We start from the raw sequence: 20637 nt of genomic DNA on the forward strand, positions 1-20637 counted from the left end.
AGCCCCACTCCGGACCTACCAGGGGTCGGCTTCGCCCTCCTCCACCCCACCCCGTGTTCATGAGCACGCACGCTCTCTCTCTGTCTCAAATAAATATCTTTTTAAAAAATTTATTCAGGGAGGCAAACTCATAAACAGCAATGAGTTAAGTTCTCTAATACGAGGTGTTCTTGGGCACTGCAGTGAGGTGAGGGAAGAGGGCCAGAATTGATGATTAACCAAGCAGAGATGGCTTTCTGGAAGTGACACTTCCCGAGAAGTTTGAGTATCTTTTAAAAGCTTTAGCAAGTAAGAATTAACCTGGTCAAGAGGATTAGAAGCATGAAAATAAGTACAAGTAAGTGAATGTTCAAGACTGGTATGGTATGTGCCAGAACTATAAGCAGACAGGTGTTGCTCTATCGCAAAGTATAAGGCAAGGGGTAAGAAGATCCGAAGCTGAAGAGAACTGACAGTAAACCAAGCAAGCCTTCAGTACTATGCTTGAAGGTCATTTTAAGCAGTGACAATGCCAACAAAAGCACAAAAATGTAAAATATGTGGCACTAAATATATGGTGAAAAGGACATTTTAAGTGTCAGTTTGTTCAACTTCAGCTGGGAATGTGCATGTTAGGCACTCAGATCTTTCATCCCTCTGCACGTGTGCATGTCTGCAAATGATTACAAAAGAGCCCCAAGAACTGACCTTGGGGTTACAAATAAATTTCATCAAAAAAGCAAATTCATAAATATGGAATCCATGAATAGTGAGGACAGACCGTATTTGTGTGTCTAACACCACACCCTGACAATAGAGAATATACCTTCTCAAAAATACATTGAACATTCCCAAAATTGGATTATATATTAAGTCAAAATATCAATACTTTCCATCAAGTAGAAATATTACAAAGACTTGAAATAAATCAAGAGGGACGCCTGGGAGGCTCAGCAGTTGAGTGCCTGCCTTTGGCCCAGGGCGTGATCCTGGAGTCCCCAGATCGAGTCCCCCATCGGGCTCCCTGCATGGAGCCTGCTTCTCTCTCTGCCTGTGTCTTTGCCTCTCTCTCTGTGTCTCTCATGAATAAATAAATAAAACCTTAAAAAAAAAAACCAAGATATTAAGAACAAAAATCAAAAAGGTCTTTCCACCTAGAAATTAAACAACTTTCTATTAAACAACTCTTGAGTAAAAAGAAACAAATTACACAATTCCTGAAAATAGTAATTAAAACACTGCAAGTTAGAATATATAGTATTTGGTTGAAAGTATATTTAGAGAAAATTTCAGAGCATTTAACATCCATACCAATTTAAAGTATCAATTATATTCCCAAATAAAAAGGCTAAGATAAAAAGACTCTACATCGAATGATAGAGGAGTAACTCCTATTGGATCAGGGTTCCCAGAGATAACCATAAACTTGAGATATAATACATAAAACTATCTAAAAGCAGTAAAGAGCAACCAATAGCAAAAAGAAACTAGAGCAGAATTTACACTTAAAAAGAGAGACAGACAGACACGGGGTTTCCCATCTTACTAACATTATGCCTGAGGGCAAGCCTTACAAGTCAGAGATTGTGGTGTCACTAAAACTCAGAAACCCTGTAGTCTTACTTGAAGAAAGAGGACAGAGTTCAAGGCAACCTCAACAGCTGGAAAGTATGAAAAGAAATTCCATGGGATCCCTGGGTGGCGCAGTGGTTTAGCGCCTGCCTTTGGCCCGGGGCGCGATCCTGGAGACCCGGGATCAAATCCCACGTCGGGCTCCTGGTGCATGGAGCCTGCTTCTGTCTCTGCCTGTTTCTCTCTCTCTCTCTCTCTGTGATATGACTATCATAAATAAATAAAAAATTTAAAAAAAAAAGAAATTCCAAAAAGACCCAGAAAGAGATGGCACTAAAATCTGCATATATCTACTCTGCCCAAATCTCTGACCTTTGAACTATGCGTGTGTGGGGCATACTCCAAGCAGCCAAGCTAAAGCTAAAAAAACTGAAAATTTTATCTTATTTTTGTATTTTTCAACAACTAAGTTGAAATTAGTGGATGAGGATTTTAAAACTATTACAGCTATGCTCAAAGATGTAAAGATGACTCTGTGCATGATAAATAGGAAATCTCAGGAAAGAAATGGAAACTTTAAGAATAATCAAACGGAGATTCTAGAACTGAAAATAATGATACCCAAAATGAAAAAAAGCCACTGGACAGGCGTAACAGCAGTCTGGAAATGAGATGGGAGAAAACATCGGTGAAATATGAATACAGACCAATAAATACTCCAGCCCGAAAAAAAGAAAATGGATATTGGGGGTAAAATGAACAGAGCATTAGTATGACCTGTAATACAACATCAAGCAATCTTTGGAGAATCACAGAGAAAAGAGAATGGGTCAGAATATATACCTGAATAAAAGGTGGAAATTCCCCCCCAAATTTGGTAAAAGATAAACCTACAGATTCAAAAAGGCTGAAACCTAAGCAGGATAATTCAAAGGATGCACATTTAAATACATCATAAATTGTTGAAAACCAACTAAAAAGAAATCTTGAGAGCTAGAAAAAAATACACTACATACACAAGGAAAAATGGAGGTGAAAAGACAATGTTCTTAGGAAATACAAGTATTGAGAGGTAAATGAGATTTATGTGTGCAAACTGCTCTCAAATAATTCGCCAAAAGAAATAAAAAGAATAGGATAAAGAAAAGGAAGTGAAATATTGAGGGTCTTTTGAATAAGGATGTATGGCATTGCACTGAACTATTCTTGTGACTTTTCTATAAGTTTTAAATGATTTCAAAATAGGGCAGCCAGGTGACTCAGCGGTTTGGCGCCGCCTTTAGCCCAGGGCGTGATCCTGGGGACCTGGGATCCCCAGGTCCGGCTCCCTGCATGGAGCCTGCTTCTCCCTCTGCCTGTGTCTCTGCCTCTCTCTCTCTGTGACTATCATAAATAAATAAAAATTAAAAAAAAAAAATTGAAGTGTACTAACAATTCGTAAAATATATATTTACATACAAATGTGTGTGTTTCCTTGCTCTGTCTGTGATATCCCAGAATTCATGAGCATAACTAGTTCTCAGATTTAAGTTTCTAAGTATTATTCTCAAAACACACACACACACACACACACACACACACACACACACCAGTTCCTTGGAAAAATGGCTGATTCCAAGGCTCCGAAAGGTTCCAAAATTAGTATGGAACATCTTATTTTACTATAAAGTAAGGAAGTGCTCAAAACATGTCTGGTACATCAAAAGGAGCCAGATCTGATGGGGCTCCCCCAAGCCAAATCTCAGACATTTTAACATCAATGTAAATAAGTATAGTAACAGATTATAATCTACTAAACAAAATAGAAACCTAAGAGTCTATACTTTAAAAAAAGTCACACAAATGGTAGATGATATATAGATACACATGGAGGATTCCTTATAATAAAATGATATATGTGTACCATGTAGCAGAACTGAAAAATGTGTATCTTACAGCTATCATAAAGATTAGACAATTATCAAGTGTTGCTAAGTGAGAGAAGAGAAATGGGACCTTTGACAACAAGCAAAATACTAAACATAATCTTAAAGTTTCTCTCCACAGATTGCTTATTTCCCCACGAGGGGAAAAATAAACACTACAGAGTGAAGACACAGAATACTACTCTGACCAAGTGTTGAAAATCAACATCAATAATGAGTTCTTCAGATGTGTTACAGTCACTTCAGATGTGTTACAGATGTGTTACTTCACTTTTGTAGTATTTTGGCTGGTGATACATACCTCATTCTAATAGAAATTTATCTAGAATTTTATCTAGAATAGAAATTTATCTACCTATTTATCTAGGAAACACTAGATAAGCCCAACTTGGAAAATATTTTATAACGCACACAAATACACACACAGAACTGACTATTTTTGTTATGGAGAACTGATCTTCATTACTATCTGACAGTACAGATCATATCTTTGTATCTCCACCATCTATCACATTACCTGATAATTAAAGCTTAATAAACATTGATTAAATGGATACTCTCTGCCTAGACTAAGATGCTAATAAGTCCCAGACAGTGTCTTTTTTTTTCCAGTGTCTTTATCTGTTTCTCACCCTAATTGCAGTGAAGATACAAAGTATAGTGGTTAAAGGAATAATAAATTTTTAAACTAAGTAAACAGAATTTGTTTACTGAGTTACATAATATTCTACACTCTCACCTCAACTAAGTTTCTGAAAGCAAACTTTTTTCAAAACTTAATACTATATAAAATCAGAGAATTAGAAATTTTAAGAATCAGGGCGACTAGGTGGCTCAGTAGTATCTGCCTCTGGCTCAGGGTATGATCTCAGGGTCCTGGGATCAAGTCCCACATTGAGCTCCCTGCGAGGAGCCTGCTTCTCCCCTCTGCCTGTGTCTGTCTCTGCCTCTCTGTGGGTGTCTCATGAATAAATAAAAATGAAAAAATGAAAAAAAAAATTTAAGAATCACATCAAATACGTAATTATACACTAACTTTAAAAAGTCTTGTTTTCTCCCCCTTGAAAAAGAAAAACCACGAAAATAAGTTGATATAACAAGATTTATGGTACACTGCAGTTAGAACCCAACTTTATTGTTACAACCAATTTTTATTTACAGAATATAAATCTCTTCAAAAAGATACATTCCTTCATTTAATCAATGGTAAAAGGCCTTATTAAACAGAAATAAAGCCAAAATGTCACTTATATTCAAACAGAAATACAAACAACTTCATTAAAAGTTTATGAACATACGGCAAAAATGTATCTTTACTTAAGCAGTTACATGAATGAGGCTGTTTTTCATTTTCTTCACTGGCAACCCCATTTTTATCCACAGAACAAATTTTACACTTAAATTAACAGTAGTAAAAATGTAAAAATTAAATTTTAAACATGAAAATATGCAACAAAAAACAGGAAGTATCTCCATTACCAAACAGATTAACAAGTTCTCAGACACTCAGATACTTTCTGAGGCATATCAAAACACCTACATCAAAATTTGCATTCATTTGAGAGGTATCAATACATTTTCAGTGCTGAGACTATTTGTAGCACTTACAGTATATACAAAGCAGCATTATACTACTATGGTTCACATTTGATAAACACAAATTTAAGCTTTATGCCACAATTTTCCAATTCAACATACAGCTAACGCAGTGACAATTATTCATTTTGTTTTTTTCTTCTGAAACTCAATAAGGAAATTATCACTTGAGAACATGGAATAATGCCATGTCTTATTTCTTATGATAACAGTATATTTTAAAATTCAAATACTTCAAATCATGGAAACTTCACCCAGCTGTAAAAAGGTTCCTAAATACAGTACAGTTAAAATTAAGTTTCCCCTTAGCAGATTCCACCAATTTATAGTTCGTTTAGTACACATAAATAACAGGAAACTTCTTCAGATTACTGAACAATAAAAACTTCAGTGTGTTACTACCAAAACTGAAGTAGCACACCACAACCATGGCAAGTAAATCCTCTTGCCTCTTCCACTGCTTTTAGGGGTTTTCTCCAGATCATAAAAGCTAATTTACATGGATACTACCAGGTCTCAACCTATCTCTGGAAACTCCTTTATTAAAAAGTCTTGGAACTTAACTAATGAAACAATTCAAATCAGCCAGCTTCTTCTTACCCTTCACCAACTAGTTCCAATATAACATATAATGTTTTCAATTTTTATAAACATTTTGTTAAAATGATTAACGGTATTTATACAATTAATGGGTAGGATGTAAACAAAAATATGCCTATATTTAGGAACTAAGAGTATTTTACAGAGCAATTTTTCATAACTAGAAAAGCTGAAAGATTCATAATGAACACAGATTTTATTTAACCTGCTATTTGATACCATCTATAGCATAGTAAGTGCATTAGGTACAGGAAAAAAGAGAAAGCAGATTCTAGGACAGAAATCTACTATAAAAAGTTGAATTTGGGATGCCTGAAAAACAAAACAGTATTTGTCTATAAGCCTATCATTTTTTGTCCAAAGAGTTGAAATCTTCTATTTCAAATTATGATGCAGAAATTAAAGTTGTTTGTATAAAAACTGTGTTCAGAAAAATCGAATTATGTAAGATACCTTACTAATTTCAGTTTTCAAGTATTCAAGTAATCCAAACCCAAGTATTTTCTTTTATAGCAACACACTCACAGACTAAGCTTCAAAAATGGGTAAAAAATCATTTAAAATAATTGCTATGCCTTTCTGTCCAAAAAGTATCAAACCCAAAACATAACACTGTAATCACACAAGTGATATGTAACTTGAAAAAAAAAAGTTGATTCAATGTAACTAACATCTTTAAAAAAAAAAAAAAAAACAGATTATCTTAATATATAACTAAAATATCCAAAGGACATTCTAAAATCTAATAAACTAAGGAAGAAAAATCAGAGCTAATCAATTTTGAAATAAAGAGAAAGCTGCTTTACTACACACAATTTATTTCCTTCGTGCACAATAATTGTGTTTGCCTTTTGAGGAAAGTAGTAAAGTTTACTGCCAATAACAAAACTCTCCTCCTAGCATAAAGCATTAGTGATTTTGTCTTATCAACTGAATGATTAATATTAGAAGCTTAAATATGTATCACTTTGGAATGCATCTGAAATGCTTATTATAAGCAATTTAAAGCAGAAAATCAAACTGATAGTATTCTCATTCTTTTATGAAGGAATTTAAAAATGATACAGAAAGCTTTGTGTAATGTAAAAAAAGAAAAATGTATATAATTTTTAAAGTGAAAGTTTTTAACTTTTAATTGAGAGTGCTTGGGGAACTTTTCTGCTTCAAATCTGGAAGCTTTAGTAACATTTATAAGCTGAAATAAATATTTGTAGTTTAGTGAAGATGAAAATAGCAGTCATTAAAAGATTACTCATGACTTATGTCTTTTCTTTTATAATCCATAATGAACAATTTTACATTTAGAGAAGCCAACTGAGATACGCTTAAGTTGAACTAAGATCTATTATCATATCTCATATATATGGGATTTAGATTCACACAGAAATATGTAAAATTTCAAGGTTTTTTTTTTGTAGAAAACAGTTAACAACCTTGAAAACAGGAAAAGGTAATACTTCAGACTGCAATCATCACATTATATTTTTAATTTGCTTTAGCTCAGAATCATGACTCAAAGAAAGGAGCTCGCAGTGTATTTATTTACTGCTTATAGGAGTCTAATGTCATACAAACTAATGGCCAACTAAAGAATGAAGAAAAGTCGTATTAGGCACTGAGAGGCTAAATAAATAAGTACTGACATTAACAAAAACTGATAAACCCTATTTCCAGTTCCTCTTGTTATCCCACTGTGCAGCCAGAATTTTTGGCTATTTCCAGTCTAAAACCAAAGAGCTGTATCATTTCCTTACCAAAAACAAAACAAAACAAAAAACAAACAAACAAAAAAACACCTACAAAAGAGAATGCAAAACAATACACAATCTCATATGCAAGATACAATTCACACTAATTTACAAATTTTTATTTACACTGTTTTATATACATTCCAGGCAGACCTAGTTGAGTTTTGTGCTCATGTTGATCTCAAATGACCATGTGAACAGTATGATTTACTACCACATCTCTTTGATTTCCAGAAAATCACGTGGTAGCATAGGGTCAACAGGGGGGAAAAAACAAGTATTACTGGTCAGGTAAGATCATACAAGTACGTAAGGAACAAAAGGGGGAAAAATGTGGAATTTTGCTTATTAAAGCATCCAGGCCACTATGGTCTATTGACTGACAATAATGAGTATACATGAATGCCACTTCTCTAACAACCATTTTCATATTTACAAAATGAGCTTACTACCAGCTGAGTTATTAGGTAAGGCATTCAAGTTCCTTAGCGTAACATAAAAGGCAACAGACATCTCAGCAAGCCATATGACAAATTTTAGAGGGATGTTTCTCCTTCAGAAAGAATCCTTTAAATGGCCAATAAAAAGGGAAGCAATTTTGAACCCTCTTACTAGCCTGCAGCATGATCCCAAAAAACCTGTACAGGTAGTGGGAGCATCACAACATCCAAAATCTAGCCATAATGTGGGGAAAATATCTTAAATGTCTCATTTTGTTTCCAACTTCCACTGCATACTCCTAGGGCTAAAGTAAGAGCCTATACTCCCCTTTACATTGAGTTCTATATGAATCTCTCTAAACACAAGAGTATCACAGCCAGCAGCTATGTGCACTCTACCAGCAAAGGCTCAGTGAATCTCTACTCAAAATAATTTGAAAAATATGGAGTAAGATAGAAAACTGATCTTCTCTTCTCCCATAGTACTCCAAGATATATACTGTTGCACTTTAAAAAGTCAGAAGTCCAAAAAAAAAAAACATTCAAGGGTATTACATATTATTCATTGTCCTAAGAAAATGTTCCAAAAAAAAAAAAAAAAGATAATGTTCCAACCAACCACAGATGAAAATTCTACCAAAAACAATTTTTCAAACTCACTCTAACATTATGTAAAAAGCTATTAATTGTTTAATTGGTTCCATTCGTTTAGTCAATTAAGTAAAATTCTATTGATCCTACAGTAATATGATTTATAAAAACAGAAGTGAACATTTGTAACATTGGGGAGGTAGAAAACAAATCTTAGCCTAACACTGTTATAGACACAAGCAGATTTTTAAGATTCTATTTATGTAACTAGAATTTACCATTTAAAATGGCCTTTAAGTGTTTCTGCTTATTAGCTTTAAACATCTTGAGATAATCCAAGTATTTTAAAGCATTTATCTGAGAATATAAGTCATTTGGAATAATACATCAAACTCCCCAGAAGATTTCTCAGAGGATATGTTTGTAGTTGCATATTCTGAATATGCAGATTCATTAAGTCAACTTTGTACATGGGCACTTATGTGACCAAAGTGCAAAGCTTGTCAGACTAATTTTCTAAGTAAAGTTAACCATGACTGCTCAACTCCACACAGCAGCAGTCTTCAAAACGTGAACCCTACTTATCGCAAAGATCTAACTTCCTTCCATTTAATAATTGCCACCTTCTCACTCCCAAACAAAATTAAAAATACACAAACAAAATAAAGAGAAACTAAAACAGAAGCCCTCCTACCATGAATATTTAATTCACATTTTGTTAGATTATAAGTGTAGTAGATCAATGTCCTAAATGTTCCTTATTTAACTGCTTTTAATTTATTTCTCTGAACCTACATGTATCACGTAATCATTTGCTATCATTCTAAAGACACTGGAGCCAAATGAAAACATGAAACCAACTGTTAAGGAATGAATCTGGGAAGGTAAAAAAGAATATCTAAATGACATTTTCTTGTTCCCAAGTATGATAAACATTCTTTGTTTCAAAAATTAGCATTTGTTCTACCAGCTAAACAGACAAAAACACCGAATACCTCACTAAGTAAAACAAAATTTTTGGTAAAAAGTAAAGTGATATTATCAAATTTTAAGAACTAGCAACCTAAATGACCATATTTAGTATGTGAAAACATTATTTAATGCAGATTTTGGTAACTGTATCTATTCCAGGATTATACAATAAATGTTAATATTTATACTGCCAGATATGTAGGAAAAGGAGAATTTTAAAATATATTCCCCCCAAGAAAAACACTTTCCAATATTCTATTCAAAATGATGTACCACTAAACATAGACAGTAAATACAGTTTACCCTCATATACAGATATTTTTTTATGAATACCCTAAGTTATCTATACCAGTATCTGGCATTTCAAGAGTGATGATTCATATTTCTTATAGTGTATCAAGATAAAAAGGTTATACTAAACATCTAAACTGTTTGCTAAAATTAATATTATTAAAGCAAAACTTTAAAAAAATTTCTCTGGAACATTTTCATTGCTTACACTCAACCAACAGATGAAACAGATGAAAGCAGTCACAGAATTATGTTAAATTTATAATAAATAATTCACATATAACATAGATTAAATTATCAAAGGATTACTGACATATTTATACCTTTTTGCAGATTTAACAAACTTCTAATCCACCACAAACTGATAGCAGTAGGTATACTTCTTGACATCATTCAGTCTATTTAAAAAATAGATGGTTGTTTAGAGGCATAATTTGTAAAGCAAGATAACCAAATTAAACAACAGAATTTTAATATTGGCTCTTCAAAATTTCTTAAGAAAAGATACACAAGCACTGTTCAGCTACTTGAAAATAATCAAATCTCTTCTTTACTCAGGCACTTTTAATGCAGTAACTTCAGGCTTCATTTTAAAGTATTGGTTAAAACGAACAATTGCATACCTAGTGAGAAATGAATAACAAGAGAATTAATAAAAAATGAAAAACTTAATCCTTCCCCTTCATTTTCCACTCACCCTTCTAAGCTGATTTTAGTTTTAAGATTTTTCAAAGGACTTATTTTTAGTTTATTGCACCATCTACTGGACAGTTTTCTAATACAGTATTTAACAGATTGTACCAGATTTCCTTGCAGACCAATTATTAAATATATGCAACCCTTATAAACATTTGACTGAAAATAATAACTACAGTGTATCCTAGGAGTTGTGTGTATATCCAAAAAAATTTAAAAAAAGGAGAGACAAATGTGATGTGTAATGCATATAAGTACAATTAAACTTACCCAAGGAAATCAAAATCAATAGTGGAATATTTGGCTTGAATCAAAGCCCATAATCCCCAAAAGAAATGAGAAGCCTAAAGAGAAAGGAAGGAAAATCAAGAATTATGATACACATTTCTTTATAAAATAATTATCAAATAACTAATGTTTTTCCTTTTTCACCAACTCCATGTAGAATACTGTCTTAAAGCTTTTTATATATAAAATACTTAAAACACAGGTAATACTGAAGTGTACAGTTACCTAGATGGCTATAGATCACTTCTGTTCACATCCAAAAAGGTCAGAATATATTATAACCACTTGAAAAATAGAGCCCAATTCTTGTAACTGCTTTGCAGAGACAGAGTTCAGCGTAAGCACTGATAGATATTGGTTAAATGTTTTTAATGATTATAATCGCTAACAGGCTTTCCTATAAAATACATAATTACCAAAGCATCTGGGGTTTTTTATGTAAAAATGTAAACAAAAAGGAAAATCCAAATCTCAAAAAATATATATTTAAATATGAAAAATGTTCTAGGCATGAAACATCTGAAAACAATTTTTATTGGCCCAACAATTCTGCATAAGCAACCATGACATAAAGTAACATGATTTTACTTATGTCAGAGAAAAGTGGGTCTTAAGACTTAAGAGAAAAACAGATGACCATGTAGGAGCTCTAAAATAACTACTTGTGTGTGTACTTTACAATCTATTTCTAGTTAAACATGAAAATATTTTAAGATTCTGATAATAACAAAACTTTACTTCCCATGAGGTCATCTATTATAACTAGAAATATTATTACTAGAGAAAAAAATCTTAAAAGAAAAGGGTTTTATATTAGCTAAATTCCTTATCATGGGACGTCTGGGTGGCTCAGCGGTTTAGTGCCTGCCTTTGTCCCAGGGCGTGATCCTAGAGACCCAGGATCAAGTCCCACATTGAGCTCCCTGCATGGAGCCTGCTTCTCCCTGTGCCTTGTCTCTGCCTGTCTCTGTGTGTGTGTCACTCATGAATAAATAAATATTTTTTTAAAAAAAATTTTAAGCCCTTATCGTAACAGAAGTTATTTAAAAAAAAATTACTCCACAGCTGTGGTATTACCTAACCAAGTCCGATTTGGTTAGTTAAAACAACACAGTACATGAGAAAGGATTTTAAATTTTAATTGAGAACTATGAGGGTTTATGTCCAGGTTCTGTCACTAACTCCTTTTGCAACCTTCATTAAGTCACAAATTTTTAGTCATAATCATCACTTAAAAGATGAGAAACTATTAGCCTTCTGTATTCCACAATAGGATTGTTTTAAAGATTAATGGAAATTATATATATACACACACACACACACACACACACACATATACAAAAAATTTGCCCTCTAAATTTAAAACTAAAGAGGTCTTTAAAGTACGTTGCTGTAAAAATATCTATTTAAGGGCAGCCGCAGTGGCCCAGCGGTTTAGCGCCGCCTTCAGCCCACGGCGTGATCCTGGAGACCCGGGATCGAGTCCCCATGTCGGGCTCCCTGCATGGAGCCTGCTTCTCCTCTGCCTAGGTCTCTGTCTCTCTCTCTCTCTGTCTTTCTCATGAATAAATACATAAAATCTTTTTTAAAAAATCCATTTAAAAATTACTCTTGCACTTTGTTTTTAACTTCCTTAAAAAAATCACTATCGGGATATAGAACTTCCCTTCATTTTTTTTTTTTTTTAAGATTTATTCATGAGAGACATGGGGGGGGAGGTGCAGAGACACAGGCAGAAGGAGAAGCAGGCTCCAGGCAGGGAGCCCGACGTGGGACTCAATCCCAGGACTCCAGGATCACACCCTGAGCCGAAGGCAGATGCTTAACCACTGAGCCACCCAGGCATCCCTAAAACTTCCCTTCATATACAGATAAAGAAAAGAATAAATGATGTAGTAAAGAGTAAACAACTAAAGTACATGCACATGAGCCCTAACAATTAACTTAAAGGGGGGAAAAAAAAGCTGAACTCTGGAGTCAAGTTGAAAAAAATTACTAGCTGCATGGCTTTGAGCAATTTAATTAACCCATCTGTACCTTTATTTTCTCATCTGCAAAATGCAGATGTGATATTATGTTTTATAAAAGAATTACATATTTGGCCTTCATCCACTGTTTCTGGATTATAGTTCCCCAAATCCTCAGAATTTCCTAAACATAAGAGCAATGGCAACATCTTGTTAATAACATTTGATCTCTTATCCTAAGTTTCCGAAATAGTTCCAGAACAATAAAAGTATAAGTAATGAGGAGACTTTTGGAAACCCCCTCTAGAGGACTGGATCCAGGGGAACTTAACCATGTGATTGTAGAGGGATGGATCTTCCAGCCCCTTATTTCACCACCTTCAGAGAAGGGAGAGGGGCATGAGACCGAGTTCAGTTTTCAATGGCCAATGTTTTCATCAATCTTGCCTACGTAATGAAGTCTCCATATAACCAAAGGTGGGGGTTCAAAGAGCTTCCAGGCCTGGTGAACCAGAACACATTCACATGCTGGAGGGTGGTATGCCCTAACCTCCTAGAGAACCGAAGTTCCCAAGCTCAGAACTCTTCTGGACCTTGCCCTATATACCTCTTCATCTCACTATTCCTCTGTTTCTTTATAATAAACCAATAAACATATTTAAAAGCTTCTCTGAGTTCTACAAGCCACTCTAACAAATTAATTGTATCCAAAGAGGAAGTTTCAGAAACCTCCGATTTATAGCCAGTGGGTAAGAAGAACAACTGAGACTTGCAACTGACATCTGAAAAGGAGGATAGTGGGGTGCAGTTTTGTGAGATTGAAACCTTAACCTGTGGGATCTGACACTTATTTACAAAATTGAAGCTCACACAGTCACAGCTGAGAATCAGAGAACTACTCAATGGTGTGGAAAAAACACATATCAGAGCCTAGTCTCTATACCTAGTATATAACAAACATTCAATAAAATGTTAATTAATACCATTATATAAAATAAGGATGATAAAAATAAATTTTTTCAAAAATGGTTTATTCTACCTGAGGAAGTCTCAGGTATTGAGAAGTGAATTATGAGAGGAGATGCGCCTTCCTTCTTTTTAAAGTCTAAAAGAATGGCTCCCAACCATGGGAGATTACTGAGGCCCAAAACTATTTTTTATAATATTATTAATATGTTACTTGCCCTATGACTATTTTAATATCTGCACTGATGGTTTAAAAGCAATGGTGGGTGAAGCTATCGGCCCTTTACAGTGCATCAAGGCAGTGGCAGCAAACATTCACACACACTCACATCATCTCTACACACAGTAAAAGGCCAGTCTCACTAAAGAATGTCCTTTATGAAGCCAGTGAAACTATTAATTTTATTAAATTTATACCAAGAGAAAGGTTCTTTCAAGGAAAAACATTTATGACCAAGTTACGAGCTGAATTTGTACATTTTTACTGGAACATCATTTTTACTTGAAAGAATTAAGTGACATTCAAACTAGGTATTAGAGTTGGGCAGTTAGCAGATATTTCTCAGATTAAAAAAAGGGGGAACTTCTCATTTCAATGAAAATAATTGACAGTATTTGTTGCCAATGATGGTCTTCAAGTATTCAACCTAAAATTAGAACTTTGGAAAACTTGTATTTGATTCTGTGAGCTTAGCAGCTTCTCAAAACTTTTTCTGATGATACTGATTGTTATCAATGGATGTGATATTTTTATATCATATAAGATGTTTCAACAAAGATCTATACAACTCAATGATCAGTATTTTCCAAATAACACTTAATAATGTTAAAACTACAAAATCATGTACTGCTAAAAGAACCATTCAAAGTGCAACATAACCAATGGATTATAACGTACTGGAGTACAAAAAGTTAACTGATATTTTCAGACTGCACATTACAATTAACCTTTAAGAAATAATCACTTGCTGACTTTTGGTGAAGTATCAAAGAGAATATCCACAACTATCTGAAAAGGCAAAATATTCATCTCTTCCAACAACATGTGGGTGAAACAGAACGTTTTTTATATACTTTAACCAAACCATACATTGCAACAAATGAAATGCAAAAGAAGATATAAGAATCTAGCTTTTACATCTGTCTTCAGGCTCAGGTCATGATCCCAAGACTCCCCACATAGGGCTCCCTGCTCAGCAGGGAGTCTACTTCTCCGCCTCTCCCTCTGCCTGCCACTCCCATTTGTGTGTGCTGTCAAATACATAAAGTCTTTAAAAAAAAAAAAAGGAATCTAGCTTTTATTAAGCCAGTAGTACAGAGATTTGCAAAAGTGTAACATAATGCCATTCTTTTGTTTTGTTTTGGGAAATGGTTATTTTTCATTTTCAAATGCTATTTATGGACACCTGAGTGGCTCAGTGGTTGAGCGTCTGCCTTTGGCTCAGGGCTTGATTCCGAGGTCCTGGGATCGAGTCCCACATCAAGATTCCTGCATGGAGTCTCCTCCCTCTGCCTATGTCTCTGCCCCTCTCTCTCTTTCTGTGTCTCTCATGAGTAAATAAAAAAATAATTAATAAATAAATAAACAAACAAATATTAAAATCGCAGATAAATAAATAAATTAATTAATTAGTTGCTGTTTGATGTTAACAAGTTCATTTTTTAAGATTTATTCATTTGGGGAAGGGAGAACAAGTGGGAGGGGCAGAGGGAAAGAGAGAATCTCAAGTTGGCTCCACGCTGAGCATAGAGCCCAATGTAGGGCTCAATCCCACAATCCTGAGATCACAACCTGAGCCAAAACCAAGAGTGAGACACTTAAAAGACTGTGCCACCCTGGCACCCCTACAAATTTATCATTTAAAAAAGATTTACTTAATAAATATTTTCAATTTGTTTTAATTTTCAATAAGATAAATACTGATAATTAACCTAAATAAACAAAAGCTCATAGAGGTCCTCAAAAAAAATATTGAAAGTGTAAAGAGAATCCTGAGACCAAAAAGGTTAAGAACGCTAATCTAAACCACCAGGCATATTTTAAGTGATATAAAAATCATCTGTGGATGCTATTGTAATTTCTTCCTATTAGGCTGGTTTTATAAGCAGAAAAGACTGAAAGTGGGAAATTCTACACCTAAAAATAACATCAAACCAGCTCTTCTTACCATTTCAAGCAGCATTCATTCCTACAGTAGTGTAAAATAACTAAATGATTCTACACTAGAGAAGGATTATACTTAAAACTTCACAAAAATCTCATCTTGGCAGGTAGTACCTTTTTGGGGGATGAAAAATGAAAAATTTAGATCTACCATTAGACTCTTAAATGGATGAAAAGGAAATGTAGGAAACAGTTTTTTCATCATTTGCATTCCCCAAAATGGCAGAGAAAATTTAAGTCCAAATAAAATAATGTAATATTCTGTGTGATTTACTTATACTATTTCTTTCAGACTTGGAAGTTATAGATATGTAAGTCTATCAAAGGGCATTTTAATTTCTAGGCTACTCATCTGTTGGAAAGAAAAATTCAAGGCTTTATATGATGAATCAGTAACTAACAATGTATCCTTGAACTGTTTCCTGAAAAACCCCTAAAAACTCTTTAAGATTTCACTTAGAAATAATCTGAAGTCTGAAAACAATGTGCCTAAAAACTCTGCACAGCTTAAAAAATCCATATGTACACTTTATTTGATTTTATAATGCAAATACCTACTTTTGTTTACCATCTTAATATTAATTATAGTAAACAATCAGAAACACGTGAAATCTTTTAATATTTCCAAGTCTGCTCACGCCCTCAGCAATAAACAAATATTTAACCAGCCATTTATTAAGAAATATCTATATCCTAATTTTAGTCAAACCTCTTTTCCAGGGCACCTGGATGGCTCACATCATGATCTCAGGGTTGCAGGACACAGCTTCGGGTTCTATGGTCAGGTTCCATGCTCACTAGGCATGGAATCTACCTGGGATTCTCTCCGTCTCCCTCTCCCTCTCCACCTCTGCCCCTTTCCCTACCTGTGTATGCCTGCATGCACTCTCTAAAAATAAACAAAATCTTTAAAAAAAATTTTTTCCCACTTATCAAATCAGATTTTTTTTTAAAGATTTTATCTACTTATTTGAAAGAGAGAGCATGAGCAACGGGAGAGAGAGAGAGAAAGCAGGCTCCCTGCTGAGCAGGGAGCCCAACGCAGGACTCAATCCCAGCACCCTAAGACCATGACCCGAGCCAAAAGAAGATACCTGATGACTAAGCCACCCCAGCACCCCTCAAATCAAGTTTTAGAAATTATGTATATGCCGTCTTTGTGACAAGTGATCAAGGAAGGAAGAGTCCCAGAGGAAGAAACAGTATTTAAGACATGTCCAAATGGAGTAAGAGGAACTTGCCAGAGGATGCAGGGAAAAGAGATTTTATTTATTGGGGCATCTGGGTGGCTCAGTGGTTGAAGCATCTGCCTTTGGCTCAGGTCATGATCCCGAGGCTCCCCCACATAGAGCCTGCTTTTCCCTCTGCCTATGTCTCTGCCTCTCTCTGTGTGTGTCTCTTGAATAAATACATTTTAAAAACTTAAAAAATAAAATAGAGAATCTTACAAAAACTCTTTCATTGTTTATATTTAAACTTACCAACGCAAACTGATTGACCTGAATGAAGAGTATTTCTACCTCCTTTTCAGTAACTTCAGTCCCAAAGCCTTTATATTCTTTGTAGGCTTCAAGGTAAGAACGCAGCCACTGGCCCTGTAGTTGTCTGTCTGGATAGAGACTATAGTCTACATCACTCACACCTAATACGGAAAAAAAATACACTTAAAAGATTTTTAAAACACAATGTCTTCTATATGCTTTAATAACCCCTAAAGAAATCCTAAATAATTAGATGTTAAGTAAATAGCATTAAAATAATAAACAAAAATACATAAAGTATTCCAGCTTAAACTCTAAAGCACAATACATTTCATCATCATGAAATCAATTCTCATTGCTTCAATTTCTTCTGAGAGTGTGAAGCTTGAACCACCAACCATAAAAGCCCCAAATCTTCATTTAATAAGTACTTCAGATTATTATGCAAACTAATACTTAGAGCATTTCCTAGAACTGCAGCTCTAAAAACATTTTTGACCATTACTCATGGGGTTAAGAAATACATTTCATATTGAACTTTGATACACTCTACTGGTATTAAGTTCCACAAAACAATATCGACCCTAACTATACACCTTCCAACTTGGATATTTTCTATTTCTTTTCTATTCTGTACTTTAAAATAATTAACCCACAAATTTGATTTTAAGATAAGCAGTTTAAAAAAAAATGCTAATCTAAAAAATTAAGTTCATACTTTTTTTTTTTTTTTTAAGCCTCGCACTCAAAGTTCTACATAACTTGGTCCAAACTTTGCTTCTCTGGTCTTATAACCCAACCCCTGTACTCTCCTTCATGAGTTTTACATCCTACAAACAGGTGCACTCACATTGACATTTTCTTCCTCCTTCCTGTAGTGCTTTCCTTTCTGTTCTATCTGCACATCTCAAATTCTACCTAACTTGCAAGCTTAGCTCAATTTTTCCTACACAAAATCATATTAGGACCACTGGAGAGTTTCCTATTTCATACTGACAGCAGTGACTACACATTATACTAACATGGATTTGGTGATGTCCCATTATATGCACAGCTGCTTTCCCTCCCGACGATAAGTGAAAATATGTACAGCACATGTGTGGGGATATAGCATGTATATGAAAAGTCTGTTGTAGGGAAATAACTAAAAACATGTCAATTAAAATTAATTAATTAATTAAAATAAAATAAAAAATAAAAACATGTCAATTAAAACCCCCTCCAACTTTTTCCCAGTCTGATAACCTTAAGTAAATGAAAAAAATAGGAATGCATGAATGTATACAAATAAAAATTCAGCAGTGAAAAGTCCCTCCTAAGTATAAACCATCCAGGGGAATTTCCTAATCTTTAGTTTTAGAACATTCCTTGTTTCCAAATATAATCATAAAATGTGGGATAAATAAATAAATAAATAAATAAATAAATAAATAAATAAATAAATAAAATGTGATCTTGCTAAGTTACTTTCTCCATTTGTAAACTGGGAACATAACCTAATTGACAGGAGGAAAAAGTGAGATGAGATTACTGGAGGAAGGAGGAAGGAGTGTAAGGTGTTACACTATGTCAATCTAAGTCACAAGTATTATTTTTTTCTTATTTTCCTTAAGGAATTAAGGAAAGGGTCATCTCTTCTCCCTCCTCCAATAATAAAGAAAAACAAAGTACAAGGTCAAGAAGGAATTTTTAAATGTTGGCCCTGAAAAAAAAGAAAAAAAGAAAAAAAAAAAATGTTGTCCCTGGAACGTCCCAGGTGAACTTCTCTAAAGAAAAACTATAAACCAAAAAAACAGTTCTCAAATAATTATTTCAAAGTTATATATGCTGCTCCTTTAGTTATACCCTCGATTTTACCTGCAAATTCATTGAAATGATTTCCGATATCATATGCCAGGTAGTTGTATCCAGAATATTCATAATCAATGAACTGTACATCACCTATGTGAGACACAAAAACAAAGACATAAGAAATCATATATAAGATCAGAAAATCCCTATGCTATTTGTAATTAAATAGCTTCCAAAATTTTGTCTCATTGTATGTGCTTGGTTACATGCACTTCTGAGACAATACAGGGTAAGGCTGTGAATTTTATGGCAATGAGCTTTACAAAATTCAAATTACATATTGTCAACAGCTTCTTTGTGAACACTAATGTCCACTGTATTAAAGAAAAGTCAAAATAATCATTCTCCAAATTCAGACAAAAGCAAAATATCTCTTTCACCACAAGGGGGCATCAGTTACTTAAAAATTCAAGTTTAATGAGAAATGAATACTATCTCTGGAAATTAATAATCTATGCAATTTTAACAAATTATGACACTCCCAAAGTAAACTGACAAGCTACTTTACATATACAAATCAAATATAAACTTTGAAAGACTTGAATTCTGCAGATCCTGCAGTTTTGCTATCATACTTGATCAACTTGACAATATCCCTAATTTAAGAAATTAGTTGCTATAAACTCTTATTTTCCTCCAGTGCTACATAACTAATATTTCCAATAGCATACCTGAGCAGCATTACGATGGTGGTTTTATCTTTTAAAAAGAACAAAGTTACAAAGTTGCTTGTAAACTTTTCTTTGAGAAATTTTTATATTAAGATAGATGCCTATACTAAATTAATGGTAAATATATATGCATATTTCAATATTTACTTAAGATAGATGCCTATTCTAAATCAATGGTAAATATATATGCATATTTCATTACATTTCTCCAAAGACAATCCTGCTCTACCTGACCAGGGGACATGCTCCTGCTCAGGAACATTCATTTTTGAGTACTAAGTATTATAGAGGGTTTGTCTGAACAAAGATATAGGTCTTTTTTAAAAAGAGACAAGAGAAAAAGTTTTATTAAAAGAGAGAGAGAGAGTTAGAGACATTAAAAAAATAAAAATAAAATGGGTCACTGTCGACACCAGGCATCACAAACTCAAAGGCTTACAGGGCCATACGATTAAAATGGATACACGAACAGAGATGGCTGTAAGAACAGTTTCTAAGCAGCTTATATTGAGAAAATGCATAACAAATGCCTAGTTACACTACTGTCTTTTAAACATCAAAATGAATTAACAAAACAAACTCCTGGTCTACACACACTGGCATTTTCTAACTAAAAGAGTTTTTGAACTATAGTATCTTGATACAGAGATACATGTTTAAGTTAGGGGTATATGCTGATTATATCCAAACTCAGAAAAAGAGAATTACATGACAGAAAAGTATCATGGCAAATGGAATATTAACAAAGCAAAAAAATTTTCATGTAATTGCATTTAATATATAATTCTAAACTTGTATAAATAATAATCAAGTCTAGAGTAAATTAAGTGAGCATTACC

The 20637-nt window shown here is 33.8% G+C and overlaps 1 protein-coding gene across 2 annotated transcripts in view; it reads right to left on the bottom strand.

Moving 5' to 3' along the window:
- Positions 1 to 4578: 4578 nt before the first annotated feature.
- The window catches only part of ETNK1 (ethanolamine kinase 1), a 62920-nt gene continuing 46861 nt past the window's right edge, over positions 4579 to 20637 (bottom strand). Inside the window, exons 5-9 of one of the 2 annotated variants that reach the window (XM_077870778.1) lie at positions 19134 to 19217; positions 17277 to 17437; positions 10681 to 10754; positions 10223 to 10337; positions 4579 to 9283 (exon numbers count right to left, since the gene is read on the bottom strand). In XM_077870778.1, coding sequence (XP_077726904.1) covers positions 10265 to 10337; positions 10681 to 10754; positions 17277 to 17437; positions 19134 to 19217 — 392 coding nt within the window. In that variant the 3' untranslated portion in view covers positions 4579 to 9283; positions 10223 to 10264. Of the gene's footprint in view, positions 10338 to 10680; positions 10755 to 17276; positions 17438 to 19133; positions 19218 to 20637 lie in introns of both variants that reach the window. The other variant, XM_077870779.1, reaches the window with a different exon arrangement.

This window comes from Canis aureus, chromosome 25 (genome assembly GCF_053574225.1).
Source record: "Canis aureus isolate CA01 chromosome 25, VMU_Caureus_v.1.0, whole genome shotgun sequence".
In the NCBI taxonomy this organism is placed as follows: Eukaryota; Metazoa; Chordata; class Mammalia; order Carnivora; family Canidae; genus Canis; species Canis aureus.